General features: G+C 43.5%; 1 protein-coding gene across 4 annotated transcripts in view; it reads left to right on the top strand.

The window, feature by feature from the left end:
- Positions 1–21,140, top strand: part of Met (MET proto-oncogene, receptor tyrosine kinase) — a 109,430-nt gene that overhangs the window by 43,341 nt on the left and 44,949 nt on the right. For all 4 annotated transcript variants that reach the window (XM_075953415.1, XM_075953414.1, XM_075953416.1 and 1 more), the window contains 3 exons: positions 5,402–5,593; positions 15,551–15,685; positions 16,949–17,122. In XM_075953415.1, the coding sequence (XP_075809530.1) occupies positions 5,402–5,593; positions 15,551–15,685; positions 16,949–17,122 (501 nt within the window). The remainder of the gene's footprint in view (positions 1–5,401; positions 5,594–15,550; positions 15,686–16,948; positions 17,123–21,140) is intronic.

Below are 21,140 nucleotides of genomic sequence, written 5' to 3' on the forward strand. Positions count from 1 at the left end.
AGGTCATCACCGCTCGGCAAGTGAGACTCTGGCTGCGGCATTGTCACCTGGTGACTCACCAGTGCTGAGCCAGCAGCAGGCCAACCAGAGGCCTGTTTGTGCTGTGTTGGTGGCTGGCCATGCTGGTGACCGGCCAGACTGAAAGGGTGTCCTTTCGCCAGCTTGCCTTCGACTCTGTGCCCAGCTTGGTTCTTCTGCTACACTCGCAGCTAGACTAGGCTTCAGGCGGACCTGATCCCAGCCACAATTCGGGATGTCTTCATCTAGGGAAGTCAGTGGAAGCAGAACTATTGGGAAAACATCTTCCTTTCATGCTGTGCCCTGAGAACAGCGGGCTTGAGTTCTCTTCTTAGCACAGGACAGCGTTCAGACAACACCAACTTCAGGCATTAAAGACTAGCCTGCTCTGCCCGGGAGCCATTCTTCTGCACTCTACGGGAAGTTCTGGCTTTAGTGTTGATCACTGAGAAGTTTAAGTGACCGGGGAGTTAAACTTCATCTGCAAGAAGCATAGCCAGACACTGAAGTCCAGAGCCCTGTGCATGTGCCTGCAGAAGTCCTCTGTGTCCCCACAGGTGTGGCATTCAGGGTAGAAAACTGAACAGAGCTCCTGACGCTGACACAGTTGAGTGTTTAGCCAACTGGCGGAAAAGTCTAAGAAAGGACACTTTGCATTTTGAAAGTTGAGTCTCCCACAAAGCTATTACTAGAACTTTTGCCAAATATGACTATGCATAACCTTTATATTAAAGTCTTCTGTTAACTAACTTGCCATGGTCAGGGTTGTAAGCACTGGTATGAGTAAGCTGGAATGGTTTTACAAAGCTACATTTAAAAATAAATATCTACATGACTGATTTAAATTATCTATAAAGGAGCTAAATCTGTCCTATCGATCAATTAAGAGAATCACTATTTTAAATATATCCCATCCTTAATTACACTGAATTAAAGATAATTGCATACTCGCTGCATATATCACAGTGTTAATTGGGGGAAACATTTTGAATCAAACCTATTGAGGTTTCTAGAACTTCAATTTTCTTTTTATAAAAAAGAAAAAAAAACGTATGTCTGAGTCAGGTAAAAAAAAAAAAACCTAGCAAGTACTCAAGATAATAAACACACACACACACAAACAAAACAACACTGAATTAATTAAGGTATAGTGCAGAGTAATTGCTGTAATCTGTAGGATGAGATGTAAGACAGGGGCTAGGTAAGGGAGTTTACAACAAGTCGTGTGTGTGTGTGTGTGTGTGTGTGTGTGTGTGTGTGTGTGTGTATTGCACAATCCTATGAGTGTATATGCTGAGGTCAGACTCAGGGTTAGGTCTCTTTGCATGTTGTTTTGCAATATGCAGAGCTTAAACCAAGGCTCATTATTGAACTTCCATTGCAAAGGCTTAGACAGCATGCGCTTCTGGAGGCCTGCCCCAATCTCTGGGTTGCCCAAGGCTCTCAGCAGGAAGAGAGATAAGAAGAGACCTCTCTCCTGCAGTGAATGTTGGCATATCACTTCTTTCTGGAAACCAGTGTTCTTACTGCCTTTAGCTTTCTGCTATGGGAAGAGATGAAAAAGAAGTAGACAAGGATCCATGCATTCTGAAACTAGAATGTTCTTGCCCCTGTTTGTTTCTTAGCTCCAAATTGCACAATCTTTCGAGATCAAGGTGTCCTGCAGATCCTGTCCTAACATTGCTCAACGTCTCCACAGAGCAGTTTTACTGGGGAGAGATAGAGACATAATTCCAGGTTGCTAATCCTTAAAGGCATGGGGTTCAGAGACTGGTTTCCCGAGAGAAGGGCCTTGACGTTCACAACATAGATCCTACTGCATTGTTGATACAGATTTACATTCAACCTTTACATCTATGGAAACAGGTATATAGGGACTGAAGTCCGGGTTGCAGCACCCTCGTTCCACTGAAGAAAAAGTCAGCAGGCTCTTGTAAGCCTGCAAACGTTCCAGGGAACTCCCAGAGATCACCTGTCCCTGTGCCCTGTTCGCCCCACCCAGCAAGGTGTACCTTAAAGCCAGCTGCTTCAGAGAAGGGCCTTATCTCTGGTGGTTTTGCAGACACAGATACCAAGGCTTATCACCTAGGCAGACCGGAGGGCACTGGCGACAACAGCTAATGAGAGCTCCTGGGTCTTGATGACAGAAAGCTGACGGTAGTTTATGATCCACGATGACTCCACACACTACGCATTGTGTTTATATCCCAGAAAACACGTTAAGTAACAGTGTGCCCTATGTCAAGTTTGAGATTTTTTTCAAGGTCCCAGATGTAGAGGAGGGAGTAGAGCCTAGGAGAAAGAATAAGGCAGCCCCAGAAACCTGGCCCTGCAACAGTCCCTCTTCTAATAGACGGCCTAAGAATTTAAACTGTTCACTGCCGCTTTAAGCAGCCTCCCTTGGCTGCTTAAAATGTGATCTACAAAATGTGATCATCGGTAGAAAGTCAATTATCAATGAATCGTCTCTATGGAGTGGCTGGTACAGCCCACAGAACAATCTATAGCACTCTAGCGAAGAAGAGCTTCTAATTAAATAGTGAGCAACGGCTCATTAATACATCAAAATAGGTGTCCAGATAGGAAGCATTCGCTTAATTATAAGATACAATAGATTTAGTATCTCGGAGACTCTCTCAGTTTGCTCGTTGACTGCCATTTAAAATGAAGAAATTGTCGGCGCACAGAATAGAATATGTTAGGTGACCTTTAACCGCAGATGCAAGAAAACATAAGAACTTTGCAATCCCATGTGATGGGTGGTCACTGTTAAAGAATGCAGTCATTATACAGAAATAAAACTGAATTTTTTGTTGTTCTTAAACAGTGAGTTGGAGGGCAGGGGGTGTGACTGGGCAGTAACTGCTTTCCTGGTGTGTGCAAAGCCCTGGGTCAGTCACAAGCACCACAAAAAATGAGAAGCTTATGATTATTATAATAAATTGTAATAAAAATGATTGTAATAAATTATAATAATAGGGGATTTATGGCTTTCAAATCCTTTTCTTAGACCTGTAGCTGAGTATAAAGATGTCTAAGAATGAACTTCATTTCTTTTCATCTAGGGAATACTTCATTTTCCTTAGTATATCCTCACGCCCCCTGCATCTTGCCCCGATTTATCAGTTCCCAGTTGTCATCAGGACAATGAGGACTTAAGTATTCCTTGCTCCTCATGAAATGCTCACTGCTCTATTCCTGCAAAAGATAGCTTAAAAAAATACTAGCTCTCTGCTCCACACTCACGCCCCTCCCCCTTGTTTCTTCAGTCATTCTGTTATTATTTATTAGCTCTCTGCTTTCCATGATGCGGTCTAATACTCGCGATATAGTATTGAAGGAGCTGAGAACCAGCGCCCTGAAAAAGGAAACCATATAAGTCAGGGTCATTAATGGGACAGTGTCTGGAATACGTGGACAGTTGAAAGTAGATCTGCACATTGAGACACAGAGAACACAGACCTGCAGAAGCTGGGTAGAAACCGCATGTTATGAATTAGCAGGCCGTGTTAAAAAATGACGTTCCTACGAGCAAGGATATGCATGAAGTGTTCCACATAGAAAGGAAAAGGGAAGAGGTGTTGAATCATTAAAAGACAAGACAAGAAATAAGGTCTACTGCAGGATTACCAGCTAACCTGACAATGGCTAGGACAAAGAGCATGGTTCTGGAGGTAGAAAGACCAGGGCTAGGTCTCAGTGCAGTCTGTTGACAAAAACCAGCACCAACTAGAGTCAGTCGGGATCAGGGAAACCTGAAGTGAGGAAATGCCCCCATCAGAATTGGCCTGTAGGCAGTTCTGTGTGGCATTTTCTTGATTGTTGATTGATGTGGGAAGGCCCAGTCCACAATGGTGGAATCATCTGTACAGCTAGTCCTGGGAGGAATAAGCAAGCTACCGAGTGTGACCCAGGAAGCAAGCCAGTAAGCAGCTTTTCTCTGTGGTTCCTGCCTCTGCTTGAGTTCCTGCCCTCAACGATGTAGTTTGGACAAGTAAACCAAGCAACCCGTTCCACCCGGAGTCACCTCTGGTCAGTGTCTTATCACAGAGACAGAAGGCAGCTGGGACAGGTAGAAAATGAGACCGCTGGAAACGGAAGGTAGATTACCTGGGTAGGGCAGCTGGAAAGTGAAACTGGTGGGGACTGCAGATGGTTTACATGGGCGGGATGAAAGAAAAGGGGGAATCTCGAAGACATTTAGGTGTCTGAATTGAACATCTGAAGGGACGGAAGAGTCATTCTGGGAGGTGTGTAATAGCATAAGGTCAGGAAGCGGGAAGTATCTCTCAGACAAGTGGGTGAAGATACAAATGTTGAATCAATGAAACAGATATCACAGGAGACGCATAATTCCAGTATGATAAGTATGTGGTCCAGGCATGAGCCTAGAATACAGCCTTGGGTAGTGTGCCGTGGATGTGCTGGCATGAATGGTCCTGCACAGGAAACATATATGCTTAGATTTGACAGGCAAAGAAAAAATCAGGGGTCTGAATGCATATGTAGTGCCAGGGATCATGGCATTGTTTGGCATTGCCCTGAATCAATGAACAGAATTTTTTGAACCCTTCCAGTTGAATTGGAACATCACCAGATTGGTACTTGTCTCTAGGGAAACTTCTCACTGAGGTACTTGACGTCCGCTCTTTTTCAGCCTTTCTCCCAAAGGTGGCAGGAGTTCCGCAGACTGATTCTCTTCTCTGAGACTCCATGAGCTAGTTAATTTTCGCGACAGTTCTATGTGGTGGGGACATTTCTCTGTAGCAACCTCTATTTTACAGATAGAGTAAAACAGAGATTACCTCCATTTCTGAACTCGGGAAGATTGTAGGAATTGTATAAAATGCCTGCATTCAGGACCTTGATGGCTTCAGTTGTCTTAGGCGCAGTTGTCTCTCCATGAACTCTATCACCACTATTTCCCTCTACTTCTCTGGCCCCAAAACAAGAACATATACTTGAGTTTTAAGATATGTTATAGTATGACCATTAACGGTTAATATGTTATTAATACTATTAATATTAATATACCTGAAATTCATTTCACCGGACTTGCTGCTAGGAAGTCCAGAAATGAAATATCTAAAGTTTTGTTTTTCTTTCAACCGCATCTAGGTTCTGCCTTCATGAGTGCCCGTTTGAACCACAGTGTAAAACTGAGGTAGCGCTCTTTGCCTCCCATCTTTGAGAGTCTGTACACACAACAGTACCTAGTAAAAACTGAAGCTGTTTCGGTCACTACAGCATTTGTGCATGGTTAGGGCTGTTTGTCTGTTTGCCCAGCTCCCCTTGATATTCTCGGCAAGCTCTTTAATGAGGTTTCTCGCCAGTTTGTTTGCCCTCGATTCACCTTAACTTTACGGCCGTATTTTCTTTCCAGACCCTGCTTAGGAATTCATCAGGCTGTGAGGTGCGCAGTGACGAGTATCGGACGGAGTTCACCACAGCTTTGCAGCGCGTCGATTTATTCATGGGCCAGTTCAAGCAGGTGCTCTTGACGTCTATATCCACCTTCATCAAAGGCGACCTCACCATTGCCAATCTCGGGACATCGGAAGGTCGCTTCCTGCAGGTGGGTGCTTTCTTGGAGTAGCTGGTTTCGTGTGATTCGTTTGCTTCTGTTTTCACTGTCAGGTATGGACAAACAGGCTAGACAGTGAAAACCACCGTCGCAGTAGAGACGAGGCCAAAAGGCCGACGCTGAAGCGTGGCCTACTTTTCATGAAGCAGGTAGAATGTTTTGATCAAGTTTTTGACCCTTTTAACTCGAATGTAGCTGCTTTAGTTTGCTTGTCTGGAACGGCCTTTTTTTTTTCCATTCATAACTTATGTCACATGATTGGAAAGTAAAAAATGAAACAATGAAGCCCTTCCAGGCAGTGTTTTCCTCTCTCGGGGGAAACTGTGGATCAAAGGAGCGCTATTGTGTGAGCCGTGTGTGTCCCTGAGGAGAGACATTCACACCCCAAGAGACGCTGGCAGGACTCAGGAAGGGGTGTTATCATCAAAATCTCTCCTCGTTCTGCAAAAATGGTGGCGCGCCACACAGAGAAGATCAGAAACTTAATTTGTTTAAGCACCGTCTTTATTAAGAAACGCTTCTGAGGGCCAGCAGCCCTATTTCCATACGGTAAAGGTTCGCAATTTAGACTTGATGGAATTAGTGTTTCCTAGCTACAAGAATCACAGCACTTTGCAGAAATTAACAACCCCTCACGTTAGGCGTATTTTATTGCTTTAATAGTTATGGGTGCTTTCCCTATGAGTTCGTGAGCAGATTCTCAATTAATGCAGAAGGACAATGACATCTGTGGGATTTCTGTGACTATTAAGAATGTCTTATAAGGCAAGATGCTTATGTTTTCGTTGCATGATGTGGTTAATATCCTGATCAGAGGATGGTTTCTCGTAAAATACTGAGTTGATGAGATTTTGCTCGGACGTACCCATCTACAAACGGATACATATTATTTTACAAAGCAAAGTTTTGAAAGTTCTCGGTGTCTTTAGAGTAATCTGGATGTTGGTCATGGCTACAATTTAAGAGGTGCAAATCATTTCTCTGATGCTCTGGAGCATAGCGGGACTTTTTCAAAGTTGCAGTGTCACCGTGTGGACAAAGATCCTGTGATGTATTTGTACATTGTGTCCCCTGCTGCTACTCCCTCACTGCTGACGGGGCCTCTCCTCCCCCTTTCCCTATCTAGTGTGCAATCTACCTGATCCCCAGTCCTCGTCCCTTCTTTCTGTTCTTCACTGTGAAGGTGGGACACATATTCCTTCCACGTACTTAACGCACTGTAACGTCCCTATATGGCTGTCACCTGTGATGTTTGAAATGGGATCACATTGCTTGTGTTTGAATGCGTGCTTCATTCGTACTGATAATTGCTATGCTATTCCAAAGGATCTGGAGGAGGATTGGAAACTGAGGGGATTCCGGATGTGCTCGTGGCGATGGCCTGCTTCCCCCCCCCCCATCTTCATTTCTGCTTTTCTTTTTCTCTAAGTTGACCATTATCTTACCAGCCCAGGTCCTCGCTAATACTTTTTACAGTCACTTTAGATTTGAGAGATATTTTTTATTTTTGTAATTACAACATTTCTCTCTTCCTTCCTTCCTTCCAAACCCTCCCATACACCCTCCTGCTCTGCTTCAAATTCATGAACCCTATCTTGTCTGTTATTTCATGCAATTACATTGTATATATATACTTATTTACATAAATACACACACACACACACACACACATATATATATATATATATATATATATATATATATATTCCTAAATATAACCTGTTTTGTCCATAAAGGAGTAGTTTCTTAAACATCAAAAGGGTCATAGTCTATTCTCACATGTTAAAATTATAAGGAAACCCCACTTTTCAGTAAGTTTACTTTAATAAAAAAAAAAGTTCATACCATCCAAGGAATATATCATGTATATATAAAATCACATACTCATTATAACTAAAATGCTGTTAGGTGACACTTTATTCTTGTCCCTTACTGTGTATGGGAGTCAAAAGCTATCTTCTGTTATTAATGGCACAAAGAAAAAAAGGTAAAGTCACAAACATGTGTTAAGAACCAACTAATTCTTCTCTACTGGACAAATGCATGAAGCAAAGGAAAGCTGGAACCTGCTTTTGAGGAAAGACAATTTTGATTGAAGAGATTAAAGGCTTGCCCGGCAGCAATAGTGGGTATAGATAAGGGGCCTCTGGAACCACGGGGGATGTATTTCAGTGATACTTACGTTCCATCGACTGGTATATAAATAAACCTAAAACATTTGACAGTTAACTGAATCAGGCAGCCAACCACACTGAGGTCCAGTTTGCTTACATCAGATACAGTGCAGGGAAGAGGGAAGGGGGGCAGGGAAGATAGGAGACCTTCAGCTGGCATTGCCAGAGTGACTCCCTCCCAGGTTCTGTGAAGTGTTTTGACTGGACTAAAACTCTAAATCCATAGCCAGGCTAAGTTTCTGCAACTCACCGTTTTAATATATACTATAGCGTTTCTGTTACAAAACAGAATCAACCTATTTTTTTTTCCCACCCAAGGCAGCTGCCACACATGAAAAACACAGAGAAATGATTTTACTTCCTTCCTACCCTCGAGCCTAATGGCAGAGCCGCTGAGCAAATTTTTTTATCCCAAGAGTTTGCAGCTGTTTCTGCCCTTCCTATTGTGTTGGTGTTGGGCTCGGGCTGGGAACCCACGCCACGGCCCCAGCTGTTGGGTGCAAAGTGAATCAGGTATTTCACAGTGGCTACTTGATTAGGAAGAATTATATTGTTTAGCTAACAATAGTCTGTGCGTGGCAGAGAGGACATTTCTGACGTTTCGCTAACTTTTAAACGAGTGTAACTTATCTCATGCAGGTGCGACTAAACCTAAATCTACTGTCGTGTACATGGATCTGAGTCGAGATCCGTGGAAGTATGGTAATAATAGAATTCAAAAAACGGTTCTGATTTGTGGGATCACTCTCTTGGGATGCTTTGAAGAAAAACACCAAGTAGCATTTGAGACAGCAGAAGTCAACAGTGAGGATGTGCACCCTTGCAGGGAAATCTAGCCCAGGGTGCAGGGCCATGTGGGAGAAGGATGCATTCCCATGAAGATCACAGGACTAATCACAGGGATTGCCCACGTCTCCCCTTCTGAGCTCCTCATCTAATCTACATCTAAACAATGCCTGCTTGATTTTTTTTTTAACAGCACTTGTATAAGGCCTTTAATCTCTAAATGCAAAGCATTGCTATTAAAATATTTGTGCGTGACTGTCAGGCCGGGGAGAGTGAGTGAATCAGAGATGGGGGGAGGGGCGCTGGAGGCCTTCCCAAGACTTGTTTCAAATTCAGCTCCACAAGCATTTCCTGGGCGACTGCACCGTGTCTGCTAACAGTGCCCGCCGCCTGGGCACAATCATTGCTACCGTTAAGTTCTTTGCCAGCACCCCGGTCTTTCTTCAGCACCCTCCCCTTTCCTGTTCTGTTACCTCCAGTGTTAGTAACACCCACCACGTTCTTTCTCTTCTGGTCGTATCTGGACTCGTTGGGTCTAGCAAGAAACTTAAAAGAGGAAAGATGTCTTTTGGTCATGATGATTCTTTATGACCATTACTTAGAGGATTATATCGGTAATCAGTGAAGTTGAGAAAAATTGCTCCCTTGCCGTAAGATCAGTTCATCCACCGACCTTCTATCGTCAGATTGCTTGTGGCTTCTACGCCGCCACTCCACTGTGCCACATCAGGGCTTCCCATTGGAAGGCAATGGCATGCGTTGTGTTTAGAATTAGTAGTATTTTCTAATATACAGACACATACAGGTTCAGCAATGTGAGCATGAGATGGAGATGCTTCTGAATGAAGATTAAACTCACACATCATTTCTCTATAGGGATTGTTAGTTTATTCATCTCTTACAACATTTTTCAGACAGAGGCATCACGAAAAACATCACTTAAAATGAAACGCACAGCCTTCACCTAGATATAGCCCGAAAGAATATTATTAGCGGTAGTTGGTTGCTTTTGAAGAAATTATGTGTTGTGAGTTCAGAAGTCTCTTTGTGCTAAGCAAAAACTTACGGTAAATAAGAATTTCAAGGTCACGACCACAGCTAAAAATTAAGCTGGGTTCATGCACAGTCTCTTAAAATCAATGCATACATGTTCTAGAAGGCTTATATTTGGTTCACTATAACATGTATGGAAATTTGAAGCATCATAAACGTTTGAAACCCTGGGAAAATATGAAACTTTTGTTTGTTTGGGTTGTAGATGACAAAGAGAAACTAAAATTTATTTCATGGATGAAATTCTGAAGGGGGTAAAAAAAAGAGAGATGCGTAAAATATGAAGCATGTGTAGCATTAGTTTGTGAACCGTTATTGCTTTTCACTAGCATAGCAGATAAACTCTGTGCACTGACTGGTTGTCCTGTAGTTGATGTGTCTGCAATACTAGCCCGGAAGTAGCTTTAGTGACTTGTCTCGTCGTCGCTGTAACAAAATGCTGACAGAAGCAATGTGAAGGGGAAGGGTTTCTTTGCTCCTGAGGACGCAGTCCACCACAGCGAGGCAGACATGACAGCAGCAGAGGCTCCCTGTTCTTCATGGAACCCACCCTCACCCATGCTGATCTAACCCCTCTGCCCCTCCACCTCCGCTGCCCCACACCCTTCCACGGGTTGCCTGGAGAGTGTGCCGCCTCTGCCGCTTACCAGTCTCTCTAGGACCCTGCACCATAGAGGCTCACTCTGACAGTGAAGTCTCTCTAGGATCCTGCACCATAGAGGCTCACTCTGACTGTGAAGTCTCTCTAGGACCCTGCACCATAGAGGCTCCCTCTGACTGTGAAGAAACCTGGGTGCTGAGCAGGGATGGCAAAAACTTTCCTCTGGGGGGGGGGAAGCACTTGGTGATAAACATAGAAACATAAACCCAAACTACAATAAAGTACCACTACACACCCACTAAAATGGCCATAATTAAGAAAACAGAAAATACAGGGCCAGATATGGTGGCACATACCTTTAAGCCCAGAAGACCAGCATTTGGGAGGCAGAGGCTGGTAGTTCTCTGTGAATTTAAGACCAGCCTGATCTACATAGTGAGGGCCAGGACAGCCATGGCTTTGTAGAGAGACCCTGTCTCATAAAAGTGGAGAAGAAAAGAGAAAAGGAAATGCCCGTGGTAGCACTAACTTGTGGGAATGTGGAGTAGTACAGACACTATGGGAAGAAGCTTAGCAGTTCTTCTGAAAAGTTCAAAATGGGGCTACCAGAAGGTTTTACAAATCCTTATCCTAGAGTTGGGCGGTGGTGGCGCACGCCTTTAATCCCAGCACTCGGGAGGCAGAGGCAGGCGGATCTCTGTGAGTTCGAGGCCAGCCTGGTCTACAAGAGCTAGTTCCAGGACAGGAACCAAAAAGCTATGGAGAAACCCTATCTCGAAAAAATTTAAAAAAAAAATAAAATAAAAGTTAAAAAAAAATTAAAAATCCTTATCCTAGATGCAGCACACAGGAGAAATGAAAGTATATGTTCACACAGGAAGCTCACATCTATCCCTAGTAGCATTATTCAGAGGCAAAGTGTAGAAGCCACCCAAATGCTCATGGAGTGATACATAGAATGTGGTCTAAGTAAAGAGCAGAATACTGTTTGACAATAGAAGAAGCATTGATGAACATATACAACCTTAAAAACATATACTAAGTGGAAAATGCCAACACAAAGGCCAGATAATGTCAGATTCCATTTATATGTGTTGTCTAGAATAGGAAAAATTAGAGAGAAAGAATAGAATAGTAATTATCAGAGGCTGGGGAGGTTGGACAATGATTGTTAAGGGATATTGGTGCTTTTTGAGATACTGAAAGTATTTCAAAGTTGACTGCAGTAATGATTGCAAATATTTGCATAGGCTCTAAAAGCCACGCCTTTCTAAGGCAGGCTGGAAGCTTCAGGGATGGAAGGAAGAGGGATGAATTCTCACTGGAGGAACGGCCATGGTGGGATGCAGTGCGCTCCCCAGACATCTGTGGCGGATCACATGAGGAAAAGTGTCATACAGAGGAGGTGGAGTGGATAGATCAGAACAGCCCGGATGAGGGTGGGTTCCTTGAAGGACCTGGAAGGCCCCTGTGTGTCTTCAGAGGGCAGCCAAAGAAGGCATTTAATCAGGGTTGCTAGGCATTGAGAGCATGTCCTACCCTTTCGTAGTCTTGGAGAGACTTGAGTGACCACTGAAAGTTCTACTGATCCTAAAACCACCACACTCCCTCTTCTTCCTCCTCTTCTTCCTCCTCCTCCTCATCTTCCCCTCCTCACATGAAACTTTTGAATTGTCTACTTTAAAAAAAGAACAGCAGAAACATTTGAGAAAGTAAATAGCCATGTAGATGGATTTTATGTTAAATTGTGTTCATCTGTTTTTGAACAAAATTAAATTGTAAAGTTGTCTAATTGAAAATAAATCTATGTGTATGTTAGGGAAATTCGGTTTTTATGAATTATACTATCTCACATAGAATTATTTTGTTCACATTTACAAATTTTCCGGGTGAAACCATACTGTTATTTATTTGCTCATGTAGTATTTTCTCACGTCCTCTCTCAGATATTTTATTGAGAAAGTTTATGTGGTCTAATAACTGCAAGGAGCAAGTAATTCGAATTCTTCCCTCACCCCCCCTCTCAAACAATGCATTAGAGCTATATTTTCAGGATCATTAAAGAAAAAGGTTTTGTGGTCTAAATGCTAAGCATTAGTCATGGACACAGTAGAAATTCAAAAGATAATTGCCAGTCTTCTATTTCATACTAATTGTTCTCAGATTGCCGAGTGATTTATCATAAGAATTAAACTTACATGCCAAATTCTGATCTGTCCCTAGAAATATCTCCATGACAACAAAAAGCAACTCCTAATTCTTGCAAGCATTGCTCCAGGGGTGTTTTGAGGATTTTAGTGGTTACTCAATTATTTAGGATTCTGGCAATGAGAGAGAGGGAGGGATTAATGATAGAAAAAGCATTCTTGGCATTTCCATACAGTGGGTGTTCCTGCAGAGAAAAGGCTAATGAGGAACTGAAAAGGTATTTGTATGTGTGATAAGGTCTCTGCTCATCACTGCAAAGGCAAAGATTCACCCCTTCTTCTCGTGGCCTTCCTGCCTTCTCCTGCTGCCCAATCTCTGTAGCAGACAGCACCCATGCTCGTCCATGAACTTGGCTGGCTAGGCTACTTCCGTGTCATGTGAGCTATCAGTGCTATTCAAAACAGAGAGACCTTCTTAGGCACACTTGACTCGTGCAGCCAAGGTTCCTGAAACAAGGAACAACGGGCAAGCACGCACTGCAAAGACTGTTCCAGCTTCAACTCCCCAGTGCTCTTCGGGAGTTCTCACTCAAAGCTTCAGATTGGTCCTCACTCCTGGACTCGTAGAACCAAACAGTTGGGTTTTGGTTTTGTTTTGTTTTTTTGGTTTTTTTTTTTTTTTTTTTTTGGTTTTTTTCGAGACAGGGTATCTCTGTGGTTTTGGAGCTTTTGGAGCCTGTCCTGGAACTAGCTCTTGTAGACCAGGCTGGTCTCGAACTCACAGAGATCCGCCTGCCTCTGCTGGGATTAAAGGCATGTGCCACCACCGCCCGGCCCAACAGTTGGGTTTTTAAGGAGGGCTCGAGCACACGGATTCTGGCATTAGGTAAAGCCTCTGGGAAGCCTGACTCTTGCACATTCTAGCTAAGTTCTCCCTTGGATTTTATTGAAAGCACAAAAACAGTACCTTATCATCCAGAATAATTGTGAAAGGCTACTCTGATCTCTTAAGAAGCACTTAGCATCGTGTCTGACTTGGTTACCTACGATGACAGTGTCATGTGTATGGTGTCTCCAGCTGAAAAATCAGAGAAGGCAACAACAAATCCATCAACCCAAGCCCAGGGATGCAAAGAGCAGAGCTTCTCTATGAAAAGAAAGGGGAAGTTGCATATAATCAGATATGTGATCAAGTCGAGATAACCATCTAGGAATTAAGAAGGGATCGCTTATTATAGACACAAGAAATTCTAAACAGAGCAAGGTTATATATAGAATTACCATACGGCTCTGCAACTTCAGTCCTGGCATACCACGTGACAGCCTTATGAAGAAAATGCAAGACATCCTTTAGAAAGTGTTCCGGGAGATGATCGTGGTGGTTGTGTAGTAGGGTCTGAGGAGCACAGAGGAAACCAGGAAGGGGGGTGAAAAATGCAAATAACCAAGAGTTGATCCATAATCGTCAAGGAAGTGAAAATCACCTAAGACCGAGTGTTAACGAGCTGATGTTTGTGTTGGTTTTGGACTTAAATCAGATTTAAAAAAAGAAAGAAAGAACTACAGAGAATGGGAGGAGCTAAGCACCCAAGGGGTTTAAAATTTCAAAATTGAAGAGCTGAAATTCGGGTGACATGGTCTAGAGGGTTGAGATCCTCAGCGTCTAATAGGTGAGCAGCCCAGGGGTGCGGATAAGGGACTGACGTTAAACTCCTCTTTGCTTTGCCCACAGAGTCACAAATGTCTATTGAGCCCTAAATGTAGGAAATAACAGTAATTTCCATCCTGACCTCATGACCTTTGAGGTCATGACCACATGACCTTTGAGTCATCATTAAATTTCTGTGCAAATATAACTGCCCAGTTTAATGGAGGTGTTTTCAATGTGTTGAGTGTTTGGAGTAGAACAAAAATGTCACGATGTTAAATTTTTATGGCTCAATGTGCATCTAGTTGGTTTGGGTATTAACAGTTCACCCCATGAGAACAAATTAAACACTTGGAAATCATCCCACATTGTTTCAGGCTACTTGGCCTTTTCATTGTGTTAAAGAAGAAAAAAAATGGCCATTTTTCTTCAAAATAAGTGTATTTTGTATGTTTTTGAGTGCCAAGCCCATAATCACTACTCTAATCGCACTTCTGTTTTTTGAATGAAAAATTATGGTTGAGGGAGTATTTTTGTTGCTTGGTTGGTTGGTTGGCTTTTCATTCTAACTTCGGGGTGCCCATAGCTGTCCTAGGATTTCATATGACAAACCAGTACACTTTGAAAATGCAGCTTGTAAAAGTTTCTTGGAAACTCATAGTAGAGTAAAGCCCAGTTCGCACCAGCCTCCTCTCCCACACCCACTGCACGCACATTGACCGCATTGACGACAAGAGTCTCTCTGAGCATGCGCAAGCCATCCTAAGTGCTGCGCTCATCGAAGAGCCGTCCTGATACTATATCCCCTGCTGATCTGTCTCTGAACTTCCATTATCACTGGGGTCTGGAAGCAGGAAGGAGGGAAATCGAATCGCTGGGGAATATTCCTAATGATAAATACCTAAAAGCGAGACTAACACCGTTTTTCTGTACACATCATTCAGACATTGTTAAAGCCACCAGGCATTATTTTTACAGACAGGACAAAATGTAGAACTTTATTTGTAACAGAAGTAATATCATATCATGAGACAGTGTTATTAAAAAACAAAATTGAATTCCAATAGCCGGGGCCTATTCTGACCTCATAAGATCGATAAACACAGCTTACGAGCACCAAAGCTGGAATCAACCCCAAGTTTCTGGACTCCCTGTCTTCTGTTCTTAGCATGATGTCAAAAGAAACTGCCACATGGGGAAGGTTGAAAGGACAGATTAGAGAATAATCCAGTGGCGATGTAGCCTATGTGGTGGCTTCTTTCTGGGGAGAGTTTCATCTCTTCTAGCTGCCCGCACACGTGTAAGGATTGATTTGAACGTGCCGGCTGATTGTTCTCAAGATCTTTGTCTAGAAATTGCTGAGACCATGGGCAAAACATGAGGGTTCAGAAGAATTGGCTTCAAGGCAGGTGATGAAAAGACATGGTATTGATTTCTAACGGGGAACTGCGGGTCTTTAGTTGGAACACGAATGCACTTAGCTGTTCTATCTTTAAAGCCAGTCCCTTGGAATGAGTGTGGCTTTCTTTTCTTCCTCAGGTTGTGCTTTCTCGGACCATACCTTCCACCCCTCATGTGAACTTCCTCCTGGATTCCCAGCCTGTGTCTCCAGAAGTTATTGTTGTACAGCCATCAGACCAAAACGGCTACACACTGGTTGTCACAGGGAAGAAGGTAAGGCCTGTTTCCATTGGAATTTTCATGGCTTTGGTTCTTTTTAAATAGATACTGTGTGCTGTTGTTTGAATAACCTCTCTCTCAGTCTTAGATTCATATCTCCTCCTCCGTCTAGTTCTTTCTTGAGTCTTCCAGAGACTGCCTGAAGTAGAGTTATCTGTTGTCCAAGGGAGGTGAGGCCTGAGGGCATCTTCTTTAGATTTTGCTCTTCTTCAGTCCTGTTTATTAGTGAAAAGAAAAACAACCTCGCAGAATGCAAATTACAGTCCTAACTCAGAACCCCAGAGCAGGCAGGTAAATTCTGGCAACACACACAGGAATTTAACTCCAGCCAGAAATCCCTGTCTTCTAAGAGAGAGATGTGCGCCTTGATACCAGAATGGTATGTGACCCTACGTAGAACTTTCCAGGGCTTCAAATGCTTCCCCTGCAGCTTCAATTGGTCTCTCGTTATTTTAAAATCACCTTAAACAGACCCTCATCTCTAAACGTTTTAGAATGTTTAGCGTTATAGGACAGTGCTCATGGGCTAGACAGTAATGATGTTCCTTGAAGTTGTGGTTGGGTTGTTAGTGAGTTAGTTCAGGCTACGCTGTCAGCATCCTGGAACTCACAACCCTGTCTCGGCCTTCCAAGCAGCAAGTATCTCAGGTGCACAGCATATCCAGCAAACAGCTTTAATCTTTTATCATGTATGTGCCAATAGTAATGTATGTGCCAATAGTAAAAGGAGGAGTTTGAATTTTTAGACCACTTAAAAACCATTGTTGTGGGGTTTTTACTTAGATGATATCCTAATTAGATGCTATCAGGTGATATTTTTGCCTTTCTCCTTTTTTGTGTGTTTTTTGTTTTGGGGGGGGTTGTTTGTTTTTTTTTTCAAGATGGGGTTTCTTTGTAACTTTGGAGCCTGTCTTGTAACTTGCTCTGTAAACCAGGCTGGCCTTGAACTCACAGAGATCTGCCTACCTCTGCCTCCTGAGTACTGAGATTAAAGGCGTGTGCCACCACCGCCCGGCTTTTTTTTTTCTTTTCTGCGTGAGGGTGTCCTTCCCTGGAACTGGAGTTAGACAGCTGTGAGCTGCCATGTGGGTGCTGGGAATTGAACCAGGGTCCTCTGAAAGAGCAACCAGAGCTCTTAACCACTGAACCATCTCTCCAGCACTGAGGTGATATTTATATAAAACTTTTACACATTCAGTTCTCACTTAAGCAAACCGAAACCCTTCTAGAAACTCCTTCTGTCCTTTTTCTTTGCAGATCTCCAAGATCCCACTGAATGGCCTGGGCTGTGGACATTTCCAGTCTTGCAGTCAATGTCTCTCTGCCCCATCCTTTGTTCAGTGTGGCTGGTGCCACGATCAATGTGTGCGTTCTGATGAATGCCCCAGTAGCACCTGGACTCAAGAGGTCTGTCTGCCTGCAATTTATAAGGTAGGAACATCTGTCAGCTCTCATGAAGAATTTTTGAGTAAACACAAATCCAAAAAAACAAAAACAAAAAAAAAGAATGCAAAAATCAATTTATTCATTAAAGTGAGGGGTCACCAGCCCTCTCATCTTAGCTTTGTCCCGAAGGTGGAGTTGGGACATCACCTCACTCTGCATCTGAGGAGTGCTCCCGAGGTCCTCTTTAGGGTGGCTGCTCTCCCTTAGGCCCATGTGTGACGCACAGCGGGGTGAGAGTGAGCAGCACTGCTCCCCAGTTCAGATCCTGTTCCCTCCTGAATCACCCACACTCATTCCTCATGGCCCGCTCTAGGCCAGGTGCCCAAGCAGAAGCCTCCAACTCCACAGAGAGAGGTCTTAGGTCCGTGGCATACATGGGGGCCCCTGAGTTGAGCCACGCAGACTGACGATCCTTACACTTAGAGGTCAGTTCCCTATTCACCTGTGCGTGGCTGAAATCTTGTCTCAATGTACTTGAACAAGAAGTGATGACTCTCGGAATAGCTGTACTGACATCTGCACTTCTATAAGCCATCCCCTTCTTTTAATTCACTTTGAAAATACTTCCTGATCGTATGCTGGGACATATAGTTCAAAAAGAGACAAGTGCAGCCTGCTCTTGAAGATCCTAGTTCCTGGCAAGGATGGCAGCCTTGGTGCTGCACCTGTTGAAGTACAGTGCCTTGCAGCATTGGCACTGCATAACTAAGTGTTGTTTTATTTTCATAAAAATTGGTTTGAAAATCAGGGGTAGTTTTTTTTTTAACCTCTTAGCCCATGTATATTTTGCTTGAAAATATTTCCTCAGCAAGGACCCAGTATTGGTTTTTTCTGACTGCGTGTAGACCCGTTGGACTTTAGTAAAAGCCTCTTGTGAAAGATTCAAGTTAAAGGGCTGGGTCACCTGGTTAGCTCCAAGTAAACAAAGTAGCGGAGTGGAAACCCTGCTGGAGTGAATTGGCTGTTTCCATTTAGCTACGGTTTGGAGAGTGAAATTTGCAGTGGCTTTTCAATAAAACCATTTTCTGCTAGGTGCGATACAATATCAATTCTTGACCAGCCAGAGCATGCTCTGAAAGCAGGGAATAGCAACTTTGAATCCTTGCTGTGTCCTTCAGTCTTCTTTGAACACTCACATGCAACTGTATACTTTTCCAAACAGCCTTGGGGGTTTCAGGAGCCAGGAACTGGAAGTCTTCACAGTCTATGACAACTGTTCTGAGTGTGTGTGTGTGTGTGTGTGTGTGTGTGTGTGTCTGTGTGTGTCTGTGTGTGTGTGTCTGTGTGTGTCATATGTGTGTATATGGGTGATATGTCTGTGGTATGTGTGTGTGGTATGTGTGATGTTTTGTGCATGCACGCACATGTGTATGATGTGTGTATGTGTGTGTCTGTGTGTGTCATGTGTATATATATGTGTGATATGTCTGTGGTATGTGTGTGTGGTATGTGATGTGTGTGCGCACGCATGTGTGTGATGTATGTGATGTGTGTGTGTGTGTGTGTGAGTCATGTCCCAACAGCTTTTCAAAACTATCTGCATTAGTATTTAAGAAGGCGGACTGATAATCTGACCAGGAGAAACATTTCTTCTTGACCATTGTGCTTCTCGTTACTAACCCTGAAAGGCTTGTTTTTTTAAAAAACAAAAAAAAAAAGCTGAAAACAGAATAAATAGCTTAGAGCTTTCTAGAACCATGTAGTCTCTCATACAAGCCTTCCTCCTCCCTCCTCTTTCGGAAGTCCAGCGCTCTACAGTTGATTTTTTTAAAAAACTGTTTATCGATTCTTTGTGGATTTCACATTATTCACCCTGATCCCAGTCCTCTCCCTGTCCCCTTGTTTCTGCCCTCTGCCCTTGCAACCCAACCCCCAAAACAAAACTTAAAAGTAAAAGCAAAGTAAACGTAGAAGCTTGCAGAGTATCATGCACACGCTGATGAGGCCTGGGCCATAGAGTAAGAGGAAAGGAGCACAGCTGAGTCCATAAATCCCCCCAGCCCAGCCCACCCCGCCCCCACCCATCGCTGTTAGAAAGATTTCATGCTGTACTAGACCGTGACATTTGGTGTCCTTGCTGCGAAAAACAAGACAGATTGTCCCTTTGCTTTGCTGCCCTCAACTCTATATGCGCAAATCCAGCTGATGTATAGAGTTTCACATTCTGATACATACACATCAACCTGCGTCTCAAGGTACACGGTGTTCAATGGCTGAGAGTCTTCGTACTCTTAGATATGAGTGATCTCAGGATTATAGCCCCAATCCATTGTTTCAAATGTGCCATCTGATCTTTGAGAGCAAGGAGGAATGTTCAGAAAATGAGGGGCCTTTTCCCAATATATCCTGAGGGTATTGGGTGGGGAAGGGGGTTGCGATGCCTTATAGGACTGAAGATGATCTCTGAGACACAACAGAACTAAGCAATGATCAGAGTCACAGATACGGAGCCACAGCAGACCAGGCAGCAGTGTGTAGCTATCGGCATATCTGTGTCTTTGTTTTTCCTGCTAAACCAGAAAGTGGCTTCAGTAGTAAAACTTAATCTCCATTTTTTGAATGCTTTCTCATATTTAATCTTAGTGGACTGCACTAACAATCCGAAAGTCTTGTTGGAATGCCCTCAGCACTGATGGGATCTTTTACCTGTGATAGCCAGACAGGTGGGAGTTCTGGCTTCTGGGGCTCTCTGCAGGACACTCCTTTCCTGCCCGGAGAGTTTCTCTGCACTTCAGGATAACTCAGAGTTTGCCAGCCCATTGTTGGGGCTGTGCAAGGGTGTGTGGTCTACGACAACTTCCTTCCTTTTCCCCTGGAAGAGCGGCAGTTCCTCCATAAGCCGCTGGGACCGTGTTCGGCTCAGCGAATGCTAACACAGAGCCGTCCTCTCGGACGGGACTTCTTGTCACTGTTGTCTCTGGCCAGTGCAGCTGCTGAACAACTCTGTGCCTTTTCTCAATGATGGCCGAGTCTCCGGCTCTTCGTAGGGAGCGATGATGTATGCTGAGTGACAGGGTTCCGTTGGGACGTGGAGCAGGGCAAGGGCTGGAGGCAGAAGGAGCAGACCTACAGCAGCTTGAGCTCCTGTGTTGGACGGGGAAAACCTTCTCGTTAGAAGGAGCAGCAGCCGTGTGGCGGTCTTGTCCTGAAGAAGGTCCTGGGAGCCAATGTTTCTCTTCTCCTGGCTTTCTAATATCATAATAAACAGATTTTTTTCCCCCAGCAGTTCTCATTGGGTTAGACAGAGATGAGGTGAATTTTCAAGAAAGACACAGCTATGTAATGGATTTTTATGGCAAAAACATGGCGATCATAAAAGCATTAAGCTAAGACTTTAGGAGGGTTTTGTAACAAGAGTAAGATAAGACATTGGTTTTGTAATTATTTACTGAGGGAGGATGCGAATGTTTGCAAATTTGAGTTCTTCTGTATGTTCTTCCTAACTGTAAGCTGGTGCCGGACAGGCTTTGGTGCAGGCCTAGGCGGGGTCGCAGGCTCTCCATCTTCACACTTCATTTTCCCACCATTGTACTTTACAGCACAATTTACAATGTGTCCCCCCAAAAGAGCATTTCCTTTCTCAATTGTCACACAGCTCCCCACGAGAAGCTTATTTTTAACTTGGAAGTGTGTTTGCCTAAATTGTTTTAGTCCAGGAACTGTTGTCTTCCAGACGGCCTAGAAGCCTCATGTTCTGGTTTATCATAGCTGCTACCATCTTTTCAGAGCCTCCAGAATTCACTTTTAACACATCAAAGATGAGCCTCTTATTCACTGGCCATCGCATACGAGGAAAAATATCTTTAAAATGAGGTAAAATAATGTCAAAGAGAATTAGAAAGATTACTACAATTCTGATTTGTGGATCTCTTAGTTTTGATTTTTTCCCCCAATGGAAATGTGTCATTTGTATTAAATATTACATAATTTTGTATATGTTATGTATCAAATACACATTTAAAAGCTACTGAAAATCTTATATAAGAAATACAAATGGGTACGT

Source organism: Microtus pennsylvanicus, chromosome 19, assembly GCF_037038515.1.
Source record: "Microtus pennsylvanicus isolate mMicPen1 chromosome 19, mMicPen1.hap1, whole genome shotgun sequence".
Taxonomy (NCBI): domain Eukaryota; kingdom Metazoa; phylum Chordata; class Mammalia; order Rodentia; family Cricetidae; genus Microtus; species Microtus pennsylvanicus.